Source organism: Bubalus kerabau, chromosome 20 (genome assembly GCF_029407905.1).
Source record: "Bubalus kerabau isolate K-KA32 ecotype Philippines breed swamp buffalo chromosome 20, PCC_UOA_SB_1v2, whole genome shotgun sequence".
NCBI lineage: Eukaryota > Metazoa > Chordata > Mammalia > Artiodactyla > Bovidae > Bubalus > Bubalus kerabau.
In genome coordinates, this window is record NC_073643.1 from 52,764,208 (window position 1) to 52,780,561 (window position 16,354).

At 41.4% G+C, this 16,354-nt stretch overlaps 1 protein-coding gene and 1 non-coding gene across 6 annotated transcripts in view; one reads left to right on the plus strand and one right to left on the minus strand.

Moving 5' to 3' along the window:
- The window catches only part of ARIH2 (ariadne RBR E3 ubiquitin protein ligase 2), a 37,341-nt gene that overhangs the window by 13,214 nt on the left and 7,773 nt on the right, over positions 1–16,354 (minus strand). For 2 of the 5 annotated variants that reach the window (XM_055558715.1, XM_055558714.1), the window contains exon 2: positions 6,059–6,104. The exons of the other annotated variants lie outside the window; for them this stretch is intronic. In XM_055558715.1, the coding sequence (XP_055414690.1) occupies positions 6,059–6,097 (39 nt within the window). In that variant the 5' untranslated portion in view covers positions 6,098–6,104. The remainder of the gene's footprint in view (positions 1–6,058; positions 6,105–16,354) is intronic. 5 annotated transcript variants of the gene reach the window in all.
- Positions 13,229–13,301, plus strand: TRNAG-UCC (transfer RNA glycine (anticodon UCC)). The gene has a single exon. It is a non-coding gene; the product is annotated as a tRNA-Gly (tRNA).

The window sequence follows — 16,354 nt, forward strand, 5'->3', positions numbered from 1 at the left end:
AGCTTACTTCCCTGCAGTGGAAGAGTGGGGTCCTAACCAATGGACCGCCAGGCAATTCCCAAAATGAAATTTCTTGAGCTTCCCAAAGAAATAGAACTTCAACACCATACCTGGTCTGATCCCTTGATCTCAACAGCACTAGCAACAGCAACAAAGCCTCAGAATTAGCATACCAGGTGCAGCCCCTCCATGTATGGAATACGACACAGGCCTCCGCTGAAACTGAAAATTTTACTGATGACTACAAGTCCACTAATGACCAACTCAGAATATTCCAGCAGAGTTCTGGTGAGAACTGATAATGTGAAGAGAGGATGTGTCTCAGTTCAGTTCAGTCGCTCAGTCGTGCCCGACTCTTTGCGACCCCATGGACTGTAGCACACCAGGCTTCCCTGTCCATCACCAACTCCTGGAGCTTACTCAAACTCATGTCCATCGAGTCAGCAATGTGTCTAGCACTTTATTAAGTGGATAGATGTCCATCTATTCTTTCAAAGCCAACTGCTGAGGATACATCAATATATACAACACTGTAGGCACACGCACCTCCCACCAGTCTCCTACAGGAGGCACTGTGATTGCCCACAGTATGGCCACAGTGTATCACAGACTGCCAAGGACTCAGTTTCCCCCAATTAATCCATTATGAATGTGAAGGAATTTTGAGACCGTTAATTAAAGCAAAATGTAGAATGACGGCACCTTGCCCCGTAATGGACACCGAGGAAGATCTACAGGGAAGTCAGGATACAAAGGGCCCTCTGAGCAAAAAGCAGCACAGGGTTAAGGAAGAGTACCTAGAAGACTTTATGCTAACAGGTAGTCTCCGAAGAGAGGCCGCCTCCTCCCTGATCTGGGCCACAGGAGAGAACTGACTTCACCACCCACTGTCACCCGCAGCGGTCTCCCAGAGGAAGAGATGTCAGGTGATGTGGGGGGAGGGGGCACTACTTAAGTTACCTTTAGCAAGAGGGCCAAGACAAATATATGATATTAAAACATTACAGATAAAAGTCTGTCCTTCTCAGAGTGCAGACAGCTGAGCTCAGGAAAGAACTAGCCAAGTACTCATACCATTTTCCTGCGCAATGCTCAAAGAGCTTGGACACACTCTGAATCTATCACAGTATCTACCACTCTGTATCTGAGGAAGGTCTTCCACTCCTCTTATGTGTTCAACTGCGGAGAACAAAAGTCTTCCAGCAGAACCAAGACAAACTACTGCTGGACTGTTTTGATCAAGCAACTAATAACCTGTGAGTAGTTAGGATTATGTATTACCAAGAAGGACTTAAAAGTATCTATGTATGTACGTATGTATGCATTATCAAGAAGGAGTATTCATTCATTCATTCACTTTTGGTTGTGCCACAAAGCTTGTGAGATCTCAGTTCCCTGAACCCAGGCCATGGTGGTGAAAGCCCGGAATTCTAACCACTAGGCCACCAGGGAAACCCCCCAAGAAGAACCTATAATGAGGTCAAACCTCTTCCAAAAAGGGTGATAAACAACCACTGATAGCCAAAATAGACTAATGACTTGGGAAGGACACATGACCATGTCACGTTCAAGACAGATGTGCGGTTCTATTAAGATCAACATGTAATAAGAAAATTAAAAGTCTTATTTATGTATGAGGCTTTTTTCCATTTCTGAATACACTTTCAGAAAGGAGAGCAGGAAAGAATACTTCTTCCAAATTCACTTTATGAAGCTAACATAACCCTGATAAAAGGCTGATTTAACATGTGAAAACGCCTAAGGCAATTCACTGAATTAACAAAGTAAAGGCAGAAAAAAACCCAAATGATCATTATAGTAGATACAAGAAAACTCATTTGACAAAATCAAGGAATCATTCAAGATAAAAATTCTTTGCAAATTAGGAAGAAAAATAGAACTGCCTAAATCTAATACAGGGTGTCTAAGGAAAACATTATACTCTGTAACAACACAGTGAATGCTAAGATCGGGGACATGACAGGGAAGACCACTCTCATCATTTCATTTAACACTGTGCTGAAGGCCCTAATAGGGCATGGAGGGCAAAAAAAAAGGACACACAAACAAAAGACACAAAACTACCAGTAGAACTAATAATAAGTTTAGTAAGGTTAAAAAAATAGAATGCCAATACATAAAAATCACAAATGTGTTTCTACATAGCGGCAAATAAAAATTAAAATTTACTGATAAAACTAAAATGTATTGATAAATATATTTTATTTAACCCAATATATCTAAAATATGTCAACATGTTAATGCACTGAAAATTATTAATGAACTACATTTAACATCTTTTTTTTCCATCTAATTGCTCAAAGTCCATTGTATTCAGAATTATGGCACATACCAATACAACTGGCCACATTTCAAATGCCCAGTGGCTACATGTGATCACAGCTACCATAATGGACAACGCAGCTAGAGACAGAACACAGCAATCACAATTAATCAAAATCAAAGCAGGGGTTAGGGTATACATTAATAGTTGATCCTAAAATGTATGGAGAGGACCCCAAATATCCAAAGCAACCTTGAAAGAGCAAAGTTGAAGAGACTTACACCATCTGACTTCAAGACTTAATATAAAGCTACAGTATTTAAGACAGTGGGGTACTGGCTTAAGGACAGACATATATACAGATCAATGTAACAGAATAGTAAACTCATACACTTATGATTAATTTTCTACTAAGGTACCAATGTAATTCAACAGATGATAAAACAGTCTTTTCAACAAATGGTTCCAGAATAACTGAACATCATTATACAAAACTCAGAACTTAAATGCTTAGTTCATGTCACAGAAAAATTACCTCAAGGTAGTTCACAATGTTAAATGAAACTGAAAACTATAAAACTTTCAGAAGAAAATCTTTGCAATCTTGGTTTTTTAGGTAAAGATTTCTTAGCTATGACACTGAAAGCACAATCCTTAAAAGAAAAAATATGATACACTGGAGCTCATCAAAATTAAATTTCATTCTTCAAAAGATATTATTAACAAAATGGACGAGCCGAGTCACAAAATATATGATTTGCAACAGAAAAAATAATTGCAAATCATATATCTGATAAAGAACTTAATTCAGAACATATAAAGAACTCACACAACTCAAAAAGCTCAACATTATTAGTCATTAGGGAAATGCAAATTAGAACTAGGAGATACTACTTCACATTCACTAGAAATACAGAAAAATACAGAAAATTGACAATACCTAAGTGCTAGCAAGCAGGTGGAGAACCTGTAACACTTACATAATGCTGGTGGGAATGTAAGATAGCAGAGTCTCCTCAGAAAACAGTTTGGCAGTTTCTTAAAATGTTAAACGCGATCCCACTGCTAGATATTTATCCAAGTGAAATGCAAACATGTCCATGCAAAACTCTGTTATACAAACCATCACAGCAGCATATTTCATAAGAGCCAAGAACTGGAATCAACCCAAGTGTTCATCAACTGATGAAGGAATGAATGAACAAAACGTGGTACATATCCATAAAATGGAAAATCCTCCCTGGGCAGTAAGAGGAAAGCATTACTGACATGTGATACAGCATGGATGAACTTTGAAAACATGCCAAGTGAAAGAAGCCAGACACAAAAGACTACATACTATAAGATTCAATTCATATGAAATTTCTAGGAAAGGCAAATCTGTGCAGACAGTAAGATGATCAGTAGTTTCCTGGGGCTGGGAGAGGGGACTAACTACAAATGGATATAAGGGAATGTTTTGGCTGCTGAAAATGTTCTATACCTTGGATTGTGGTGATGGCTGTACCCTCGTTTACATTTACTACAACTCTTCTACTGGTACACTCTAAAATGGATGAGTTTAATGGAATGTAAGTAATACTTCAATAAATGCTAAAAATAAAATTGATCGATGGACAGACACATGATAAAGTAAACGCAGGAAAAAGTTAGCACCTGTATAATCTAGATGGTAGATAAATGGATACCTACTGTGCAATGCTTTAAAAGTCTTTGTATATTTTAAATTTTTCATGAAGTTGGAGGGAAAGTTTGCCAACTTTAATTCAATGGCAATCTTCTGAAAAAACAAATGTCACAAGAAACAGAGAGTTGACCCTTACACCATTGCATCAAAATAGTTCATTTTGATCTTTTACGTACTCCTCAGAATGAAAACATCCCCCTCAAGAGTTTTGAACATACATAGTTCTGACCAAAGATGAACTGACTAGACAATGTGAATTTTAGTATAAGTAGGCCTGTAATGCCAGTAACTTCACAACACTCCGGCTCCCTCTAAACCTCCCACACCAAGCCTCGAGGGAGGGAGGGAAAGTAGTGGTATACAGTTCATCAAACACTAAAGGGTCCTGAAGTCCCTGGGTGGTCCAAAGAAGGCTTTCAGAGTCAAAGATGGAGTCAGAACATGGTCAAGTGTAGCCCACCTTCCTTGCCTTTCCCTCTCATTCCCTGTGCCTTCAAACCTGACCCACGATGGGTCAGAAGGCTCTGGAGAGCATTCCGTGAAGCTTGAAAGGACTGTGGGGACACCCGTCATCATCCAGCCTGGACTCTGCTCTGTATTGCCCATCCAATCTGGCTTGGCTTTGCCATGACATTTACAATCTCAACACCCTCAGATGGTTTTCAGATCTTTATTTCAGGAAGCACTTGGCTACATGAATGTCAAAAAGGACTTGGCTACTAGACATCACTATTTCCCAGAGGTTGCAGGCAAACTTCTGTCATCCTCCCTAATTTGTGTTTGGGAGAGACCTTTAAAAAGCTACTTCCCAGATACAGGCCCTCAAAACATGTCCAGTAGTTACCACCTGTGCAGACACCTAAAGGCGTAGACGACTGCTGGGGAGTCAAGTTCTCCTTTCTGTTTTTTTTTTTAATAAAGAATATATACAGTGTCCATACAATTCTATTCCAGCTTCACAAGCAGGGTTTGGGGCAGTGGGTGCGGAGGAGATGGACCTGAGGGGGAAATCCTGGATAGCAGCCAATGAAGCTAAGATTTTCTCACAGAGATGCAGTGACGTGTACATGAGGATTTTAACTGCTGTTATCAGCAAGCCATTCCTGACATGGCTAACAGCCACAAATCCACAACCTCAGCATTTCAGAAGATATTCTGGACACACTTTCTTCTGTGATCTAAGGGCTTCAGAGACTAGAGAAGTGAAACAGTGTAAATAGTGAATTAGGGCCTGTCAACTTGGAATGGAGACTATCTTGATAAGATAAAACTTCTGGATCTATGCGGCCTCTGACCCACTCATTACAAGGAGACAAATGCAGGATTCCAGGAGCTTAGAAAACACAACTCCAGCAGCAATTTGGTTACTGGCTTACATTTTAGCCTTCCTATGACTTGCCTCCCCACTCTATGTTTCAATTTTCTTATATGTATTTTCTCTGTTAGGTCCCCAAGCAGAAAGCAGACTGTGGTGAATCTGTTTTTCAAATCACAGGACCCCGAGTCCACCTGAAGTTCATTAGTACATGAGAGCCTCAAATTTCTTTTCTGATTTCCACCAAACTCTTTCCCCAGAAAAATTCGAGTATCAGAATTTTATAAATTAATCACTGGAACAAACGTTTTTGATCCCCTGACCACAAAGCACTTAAAATACCAGAGGGAAATAAATCCTGCCATGGAAGGAGACGCTCAGTACATACAACATTCTGGATCCTTTCTAATCCACAGCCAGCATCTATCTTTGGGGAAAACGTATTCAGAAGTTCAGGAAATTAACCGTTATTACTTGACATCCCAGAGCACTTGGATTGTATACGTTTATTGTTCAAATAATGCACAGGACATGCTAGTTTGATGTAAGGATCGAGGCACATACTGAAAGCCTCCATTCCTGACAACAGCTCCCCAGGAAAACCCTGAGCATTGTTAGTTGCTTCTTCATCTTCTTCATCTCCTATAGTTGGTTCAAGCTGTCTAGTCCTTGGGGACGAGTTAACAGCACAGCTTGCAAATAGATTTTTTTCCCCCAGAAAACAGAAATTCAGCAGCCCACCAGAACTGTCACCAGCCCTTCCCACACTTACCAGTGCCATAGGGAGGATGCAGCCGATGGCAGAGAGCATCAACGGCCTGAAAAAATACAGGTGGTAGTTTCAATTTTTATTTAGAATTCTTACTTGCCAACTGCCTGAAATCTTTTAAGGCTACCCGAATAGGGCTCCATGCCTCAGCCTGTTGTTAAGCCACTTCATGGTCCAATCACATTTGTTAACAAACACTAGTGGTCATTCACCAAAAGGCAGAGAGGAAGGAAAGGAGTGAACTGTTGGCCAGCTTCTGGGTCTAGGGTAGGAAGGGATGTAATATGGGAAAACTATCCGAAAGAGATCAAGACGGATGGATTCAAGTCTTGGAGGGTAGAAGGTGAGGTGAGAAAGTACTGAAGGAATAAGAGAAAGAAGCAAGGTTAAAGCACAGAGACAAAAGAGAAGGTGAACACCAGGCCAGAATGGGGCAAATCAGCGGTGCTGGTGGTAGTGGCAAGACCCAGCCCTCGAGTCTAATTTCGGCGGTGGGCCTTCACCTCTCCCGTACTTCACACCTCCATACTCTCGGGCTCTAAAAGGTCCGCTCTCCGGCGCCTTATTCTAACTTTGCTTCCTTGCATTTTCTCTCCATGGAGGGAGAGCTGACTGGTAACTGAGGCACCCACATGTTATAAATGCTCTACAAAATCTGATTAATGAACATTAATTTGAAGATTTCTCTCCAGTCTAACCTTAATTTAGTTCTGTTATGGTCTCTGATCATTAAAATCAATGCCAAAAACATCTAAAGACTTGACTAACTACAGTTACTTATGAAAAATACAATAAAACAAAAATACAAAAGTCATCCCTTCCTTGACCTTGAGGGCACTTTATTATGAAAAACTCTGGGCATCTACATAAGTGAAGAGTATGATGAAACCCATGTACCCATCACCTAGTTCCAACATCAACTCAGAACCAGGCTATACCTTACCTACCCCACTACCCTCGAGATTATTGCAAGGTAAATCTCAGCCAGCATATCTTTTCGGGTTTGCATTTCAATGAAAATCTTCTGGGAAATACTTAGTACAAAAGGCAGATTACAGCCCCTTCTAGAATTCCATATGGTTTTTCAGGGAGGAGCCATATACAGGTAGGATGACTACTACTTTAGTGAACCAAAGTCCTATCCGTTAATCACAACCAAAAGAAATGCAGATAGGAGCTCATAGCCAATGAATAACACACAGTAGGACTAAAGGCCAAGTCTCCTACCATCTTCCTGTAGCTACAAGCCCATCTTGTCTATATGTGATTTCAAATGATGCACTGTCTCTTCCAGCTATGGCGACTGTGAGGAGGGCAAAGGAGAGGGAGTACCAGACACTTGTAGGGAGTTCCAGCCAGATCACCTCTCTTGTCCAGAGGGTACCTCAGAGCCCAGCATATCTTAGTGACAAAGCCGCAAACTCCAACAGCATGTTTCAAAGACAGAGCCACTGACTGCTGCTGTTAACTATGCTCAAAACATATCACGTTTCTATACACCTATATGTTTATGTAAATAAACCTCCATCGGAATGAAGTTGTTTTCTAGGGGAAGAGGTTTTTCACACCACTTCCCTCCTCTGTCATACCTAAGACCTAGAACAATGCCTGTGCCAGGGCTAGGTCCCATATTCTAACACTTCCCTCCGCCTGGCTCCTGTGGTCTCAGCTGAAATCACTGCCTATCCACAGCCTTCTCCAGAGCCCCGGCAGGCAGGCAGGCAGGCATCAAAGCCTTCCAAGCCCTCAGGGGGTGCACAATCTAGCAGGAGAGGCCAGATACGGATCTAGAAAGGAAGGTTTAAAGGGGGAAAAAAAAGGACGGTGAACTGAGAGGTCTTTTAATGTGACAGGAATGGCAGAGATGCTGACAGGAGGTTTGAGGAGCCAAAAATCAAACATTAGGGAGCAGAGCAGGAAAGAGTTCAGGCTGGAATCTGGAGAAACCACTTCAAGTTTCTCAACAGAGCAAAATAAAATAGTGTTTTCAGCGGCTGTGTCAGAAAATATGGAATAGAAGCAGAAAAGGTTTTATTTATGCATACCTGCTTTCTGTCTTATCATTCTAAAAAAGGAGGAGGCAGAAAATAAAGGCCAAGAGACCTTTAAATTATTTTATGGTAGAGGTTAAACTGTTCTTTCCCCATCTTTCTTAGCATCTATCTAAAAGTTAAAACAACAGAAGATACTCAGAAACACGTTTTATTGAGAATCATCAAATTCTCAACCTATCCCAATTACAGCAAACTCTTAACCTACTCCAATTATCACTGAACAAAAAATAAATGTTCATAAAAAGCATTTTGATGAAAAGGAACAATACCTGCCACTCCATCCCACCCCATCCTGATCCTCTCCCAGTTTTCCTAGCCAGGACAAATCTCTCCCAGTCACTTGTCTGGGTTCTTCTGGTTGTTACCAACATCACTGAGCATGCCCGTAATTCTCCACCAGACCTAGCCTACTTATGCCACTCCCTACCCACTCCCATCCCAGCCCCAACTTCTGAATATTTAAATCACTATTTTCAGTTCCTCTATCTGTAGCCTGTGTAATCTTAAGACATTGTTTACAGGACCAGAGTTGCATTTCCACCCCTGAGCTTCTAATGGCACTCTCCGTGGCCCACTCAAAGAATGTTTGTACATCTGGCATAAATACATTAGTAGCAGCTGCCAATCACGCGTACTTGTGCCACATGGTGTGTTCACTTTGTATTTATTTGACTTGTGATTTTTGTGTGTAGTTTTTCTGCTTTCCATGGGAATTCTAATTCCCTTCCCCCTTATGACGAGTTCTATGGTTTCTCACCATCTTCCAACTTCTTCATTCTATCTATTGCTAGGAATCCACCTCACTCCTATTCCAGGAGAAATTTTTCTTGGATCCCACCAAGTTTCTGTTCCAATCTGGGCTGACCATTTTCCAGGCCTGCTACAAGCAGAACATGGGATTTCTCATTAGACTGCCAAGTTAGTTTAATTATTTCTTGAATTATTATTTTTCTTTTTTGATCTTCATCTTGAATCACTTCAGCAAAGGTACAGAAGTAAATTTTTGGAGTCCTTGCTCATCTGAAAATAAGTTTATTTTTGCAATGACAGAATTGTAGATTAAAAACTCTTTTCCCTCAGGACTTGGAAGACCATTGCACCACTGTCTTCTGCTTGTCAATGCTGGAGACTGGAGACATGAGTCCCATGTCTTTTAGAAGACCTGGTATAACTTTATGGAAACCTTTAAGGTTTTCTGTTCTTGTTTTTCTGAAATTTCATAGGGACAATTCTGGCAATGGCTCTTTCTTTACCCTTCTGGGCAACAGACAGACACTTTCAATACAAAAACTGTTCCTCCCTCTGGCTCTTGGAAATCTTCTTCTTTTACTTTTTTCATCTTTTCTTTCCTTCAGTTTTTTTTGTTCTCACTTGCCACAAATTCTGGTAAATCCTGGGTATCTGGATTGATCTCCATGTCTCTGTTTTTTCACACACCCACACACAAATACATATATATATATATATATGGCCTGTATTTTGGCTTTATGTTGAGAGATTTTCTTGGTTTTATCTTCTGATCTATCTATGGTATATTTTTTAACTTGGCAAACCCATAATTCATCTTCACAGGTTCTTTTCTGCTTTGATTTTCTTCCTGATGGCATCTCTGATTGTTTTATAGAAGCCACATCTTCTTGAGTATCTTGGCAAATACTACATGCTGCTGCTGCTGCTAAGTCGCTTCAGTCGTGTCCGACTCTGTGCGACCCCATAGACAGCAGCCCACTAGGCTCCTCTGTCCCTGGGATTCTCCAGGCAAGAATACTGGAGTGGGTTGCCATTTCCTTCTCCAATGCATGAAAGTGAAAAGTGAAAGTGAAGTCACTCAGTCGTGCCCGACTCTTAGTGACCCCAAGGACTGGAGCCTACAAGGCTCCTCCGTCCATGGGATTTTCCAGGCAAGGGTACTGGAGTGGGGTGCCATTGCCTTCTCCGAAATACTACATAGTGCACTTTTAAAAACAAGCAAAATTACTTATTGGTCTACATCAGTTACAGTCAATTTCTCTGTTTCTCTTTCATTATGCATGTTTTCCTCAAATGTCTGGGGATTCTTGGTTAGAATCACCATTCAAAATAAACAAAATGAAGGGCAACAAGGGGGATGAAGTACTGATACCAGGCTACAACTTGGAAGAACCTCAAAAACTTATGCTAAGAGAGCCACCAGCCACACAAGGTCACATATTCATGATTCCATTTCTATAACATATATAGGTAAATCCAGAGATACAGAAAGCAGATTTGTTGTTGCCAGAGACACAGGGAGTGGAGAGTATACATGCTTACTGGGTATCAAGTTTCCGTTTGAGGGTGATGAAAATGTTCTGCAACTAGATGAAGAAGATGACTGCCCAACACCATGAGTGTATTAACATGCCACTGAACTGTACACTTTCAAAAGTGAATTTTATGTGGATGTTACAATTTGTAAAAAGGGAGTCTCAGGAAATGAACCCTAACTCTATGCACATGAACAGAACCATGCAACTGCCAGGCTTCTCTTTAGGGTGAACGATCAGAAGCAGCTATTATTCAAGACTCAAAGGCTCCCAAAATGACAAATAAAGATAGCTAAATCTGATCTTCTCTAAGTGCCTGATGTCCCTAAGATTATCCAGATTATTTTGCCAAGATAGAAACCAAGTGGGGGCAGGGCTGACTGTCCCACATACAGACCTTTAATTAATCCTCCCATCTGCAGCACATTACCTTCTCCAGTCTAAGTCAGTCAGATCAAAGTCCACAACCTCTTCAAAGACATGCTGGACAAACCGGCTCCCATGTGCAATGATGTTCCATATGCTCCCCCTACATGTTCTCTTTGTTATTCTGTGTTTGTAACATATATTTCGGAGAAGGCAATGGCACCCCACTCCAGTACTTTTGCCTGGAAAATCCCATGGACAGAGGAGCCTGGTAGGCTGTAGTCCATGGGCTCGCTAGAGTCGGACACGACTGAGCGACTTCACTTTCACTTTTCACTTTCATGCATTGGAGAAGGAAATGGCAACCCACTCCAGTGTTCTTGCCTGGAGAATCCCAGGGACGGGGGAGCCTGGTGGGCTGCCGTCTATGGGGTCGCACAGAGTCAGACACGACTGAAGCAACTTAGTAGCAGCAGCAGCAACATATATTTGCCTTTACCTTCATTTTCATGGTATTTAAAAATGGAGAAGCACTTCCATATTTACCTCATGCTCTTTAATAATCTTTCTGCCCTCCTCAGCTCACTGGGCAATCATTAATTTATTTTCCTTTAAAACAGATAAGTTTGTATTTTCTAGCATGTTATATGATTGAAATCATAAATTGCTTATTCCCCCCTACCACCACCCCTGAGTCCCCTCATGCAGAATATTCTGAGATTTATCAATGGTACTTGTATGAGCAGCCCACTCTCTTTATATTGATGAGAGCGTGCTGTTCTGCGGGTAAGCCACTATTTGTTCATTCATCTGTTTGTAGATATTTAGGTTGTTTCCAGTTTTTGGCTACTGCAAATCAAACTGCTCTAGAGAGCCAAATACCAAACAAAAACAAATGCAGAAGGGACAAATGTATGTGAGGGCAGCCAACCAACTTGAAGCAAAGACTTGTATTCTACTAGAGTGTCATAAAATGAAAAGCCTTTAAAGTATTCACACTGTATTTATGATTGCAGATACTATTAGTCATTTTCACAGCTACTCATTATCAATGCGGACATAAGAACCCACTTTTATTTTGATAAGGAAATATGAAGTTATATTTAGATATCAAAAATATTACAGGAATCCTATCCAATTTGTGAGTACAGGTGGGCAGTTTACATCCTACTCCCATTCTGGTTACAAAACCAGCTCACTCCAAATATTGGATGTATCTTTTCGCAGCCAAAAGAGGATGTACTACTCACTCCTCATTTCAACTGGATCGTTTCACAATTTTTTTTGTATTTCCACAGGAATATAATGTCAAATACCTCATCTCACCTCTGAAGATTGTTTTATTACATCTGCACGAAGTTCAAACGTCTTCCATGTAAGAACTGCCAAAGCTAAATCTGACACGCACACCAAGCTAGGAACCATACACCTACCAGGTATATACCATCTATATTTGAAAGTCAGCTGGCATCATGGAAGCTCTTAAACAAGCATATCGTCAAACGGAAACATACAGAAGTAGAGCCTTGGGGTTAGATGCTCAACTTTTACAATTATTGGCCTGGGCTTATTTAGACAGTCATATCAATAACAAGCAACACTTACTGAGATCAAAACATAACCAGGCATTTTTGCTCAGTGCTGTTTTTACAAAGAAAAAGTACGGACCTTCATCTCAAAGAGTTCAATTCCTGGCATACAAACAACTAGTATCAGTATATATCAAGAAACATGCAAAAAGGGGGGCAGAGTAAGTGTCTGAATCTGCCTGGAGATCAGAGAGGGCTTCACGGGAGAAGGGAGCCAAGGGTAAGTCCCCAGTTTCCAGCCTGGTGGATGGTGGTATCACTGATAAAGATAGAGAATCCAGAAAGCCAGGTTGGATGGCACTGGAATATTGTAAAAGGCAGCAAGACTGGAAAATGATGGTGAGCGCACTGAAGAGACCAGTAAAAGTCTAAAACAAGGGAAAAAGGAAATGTGTGGTTAGAGCATGTACTGGGCAGGAAAGAAACTGCTAGTCAAAGAGAGCAGCATTCCCAGATAGAGACCACTCTTTGTTCACGACTATAAGAACAGCTCTGTTGTCCTGTTAAACTCTCCAAACAAACATCTCGCTCTTCCTGCATGTTTCTTCCTCTATTTATGATTGATTACTTGTGGTTATCACAGCAAAACCATTTCATGGTTATAAAGGGTTATGATAGGCTAGAGAAAAGAGAACACAACACAAGCTTCGAATTCTGAAATTCATGTCAGTTTAAGTAATCAAGCCACAGCAGGACACAGTTCAGGTTAAGCAGGATGCAAAGCTTCCTGCTGTCTCAGTCTATACCTCTTCTCAAATCTTTGCTCTAACTCTTCCCTCTTTCAGACAGAGAAATCAAATCCTTTACATTTTCCTAGGGCAGCAGGGGAGCAAAACTGGGGCAGAGCAAAAGTTAAAGTCCTTGGGGGTGTTTGGGAATTCCCTGGTGGTCCAGTGGTTAGGGCTCTGTGCTTCCACTGCAGGGGCCACAGGTTTGATCCCTGGCTGGGGAACTAAAGATCCCACATGGTGTGTGGCAAGGCAGAAAAAAAAAAGTAAGGTGGCATCTTAAAAACAGGATCCTTAGTAAAGGATCGCAGAATGAAGTAAGCTATGCAAGCTAAGCACTTCAGCAAGGAGTGCCATCAACGCAGGCACGAGACCAACACTGCAGTTAACTAGAAATGCAGAAACAAAAGACAAGACCATATTCCCCTATAACCTCTTTCTGGTCCCAATTCAAAATTCAGTTTGTGTTATTTTTACTTTTCTTATCATAGGCCCCACGAGAAGGACATCAGAGTATTTGGATGAGGGCAAGAGAGCCCCAAGTCCATGATCCAAGTACTGCAGGCACACTCAGAAGCGTCAGTCAGTAACACATCACCCAGAACCTTCTGCAATTTGGTTCCTACCCTGTGACTCAAAACGCACAATCCTGAGAATGTGTTCCAAGGAACCACAGCACACATGTGACAGCAATATTCTCGTTCTTCAACTCTTGCCCTGCTTCTACCGTGACCATGTTTAAACACTCACGTGCCAGGCACTTTACGTGCATTATCTCACTTAATGCTGTGAAGAAGGTATTAATGATCACTACTTCATAGATGAGGAAACTGAAGCTTACAGATGTTGAGAAACTTGCCCATGGTCATGTTATATTACACGGCAGAAGAGGAAGCGGGGCTCAGGCTAGCCTGACCACTAGTAGCGCAGACTCAACAACACACGGGCCGCGCCCATGAACATGCTCACAGCAATATAACCAGTCCCCGCAACTGTGACACACAAGTACTCCCCTAAATGCCTGACGGGGAAAGCCGGAGCAAATTATGGTTCAAAAACAAGACAATGTGTTATACATAAAACAACATATGAGGATGAAGTATAAACAAGAGGAAGTGTTTGAAATTCACATTTTTAAAGACAGAATATATAAATACATGCACATAATGAATACTGGAATGTACTGTCACCCAGAGTAGAGATTTTTCCATTTTGTTCCCAGCTATTTTCCCAGTGCCTAACACACAGCAGATGCTCAATAAATACTAGCTGAATGAATGAATTGCGGAACAGTAACCTATCTGTGAATATGGACAAGACCTATGGGATAATAAGCAAGGAGGAAAGCTTTTATTTTAGGCTAACAAAATTATGAATGGTATTCTTTAGTGGAATTAGAATCACCCCCTTGATCACACAGTTCCTAAGGCAGTGTGCAAGTACAACAAAAGACCAGAATGAAAGCTGGCCTTGAATCTCATGGAGAGCTTCTTTTCCAAAAGGCAGGGAGCATGTGGTACGTGGTGCCAGGTACACAGTGAGGGCACAAAGTCAATGATAACAATAACCTTTCTAAGCTGGCCAGACAGGGATAACTCTAGCACTAGTCGCTCTTAGGCAATTCTCAGTGTCACTCTGGACATTTCTCATCTCCCTTTAAAAAATACATTTACACACCAGTAAAACACTTATCAGACTTCCAGACTAAAAAGCATGGTGAAGTATGTCAACACATCCACTAATGACCAACTATTTGAAACACAAGAATTTAATCTAGATTCTAGTGAGATAGAGGCACGCAAAGGAACCTGACATCAGATCATAAAAATAGAAATTAGATGGGCGCTCAGCACACAAACATTTATAGTGTTACTGGGCCCAGCTTAAAGACACTTTCCCATGAGCAGTAACATGAAAACAACCATTACTTGGGGTTAATTAATGAATGTATAAATAAAACTAACACATGTTCTTACATTCAGCTATACCAGGATACAAGAAAGTTAATTTAATAAATACAATTAGTCTTTTCCAGATGTTATATAAGAACTTAGTGCTACTTGAGAGAAAAGATAAATATAAGGTAATTCATGATTCACCCACAAAAGGGAAAAATGACCCACAGAAGAAGTTGGAGAGATTTTCCAGCCACAATTTGCTGAACAGCAAGCACTAGATCTTAAAACAAATTCAAGCAAGAGGGTGGCAGAATAGTCTTCTGGGGAACATTCCCCAGCTCTACTGCAGTTAATACAGCAATTTGTGAGGCAAGAACTATAGTAAAAACACTCCCAATAATCAGTTTATATCTCTAACCCTATTTGAAGAAAACCAGGCTTGAGAAAAGTGAGCAGCACAGTTCAGGACTGAAGTTTAAAAAAATCTAATTCTTTCCTTCAACAGTAAAGACACTTTAGGTGGCATTCATGATCTTCTATTTTATTCCTTTTTACCTAAACATCTGAGTCTCCACTCCAGCCCAAAAGGTAACTTCCCGGCCCCATGCCTAACTGACCCGGGGAATTCTGTTACTCCCACTCCTGCCACATCCCATCTTGAGGTTCTCTTAACAACATAAAGCTCACAGAGCTCACGGCAGCTCTATGGACCAGATCTAGTCCAAAATGGACTCTTTCTTCTCCTTTCTGAAGCCCGGGCGGGGCTCTGAGCAGCAACTTCCCACCTTCCCTGCCCACAGCCCTAACAAACTGCTGAGAGAAGGAGCACAATGCGGGAGGCACCTCCAGCCCATCAGCAGTCAAAGCCAGCCTGGGCTCTGTCTGGGGCTGGACCGTGACTGAGCCCCTTCTTGAGCAGCCTGACAGCAAATGCCCCCTGAGATTCAGGGAACAAGTACCAGCAGGATTCACTGAATGATGAAATTCTTCCAAGTTAAAGTGAAAACGAAGTCGCTCAGTCGTGTCCGACTCTTTGCAACCCCGTGGACTGTAGCCCACCAAGCTCCTCCGTCCATGGGATTCTCCAGGCAAGAATACTGGAGTGGGTTGCCATTTCCTTCTCCAGGGGATCTTCCCGACCCAGGGATCAAACCCAGGTCTCCCACATTGCAGGCAGACGCTTTAACCTCTGAGCCACCAGGGAAGCCCACATTTTGTAATAAAAAGGGCCTGTTATTACTAGAGAAGGCCTCCCAAATCTATTGCAGCAACAATACTTTTTTGTGTAAGTTTCATATAAAGACCAGGTAACTTTGCTCATTTTTTGAAGACTTGAATATCACTAAAATATTCGTCAGAGATTTCCCCCTCTTATATCA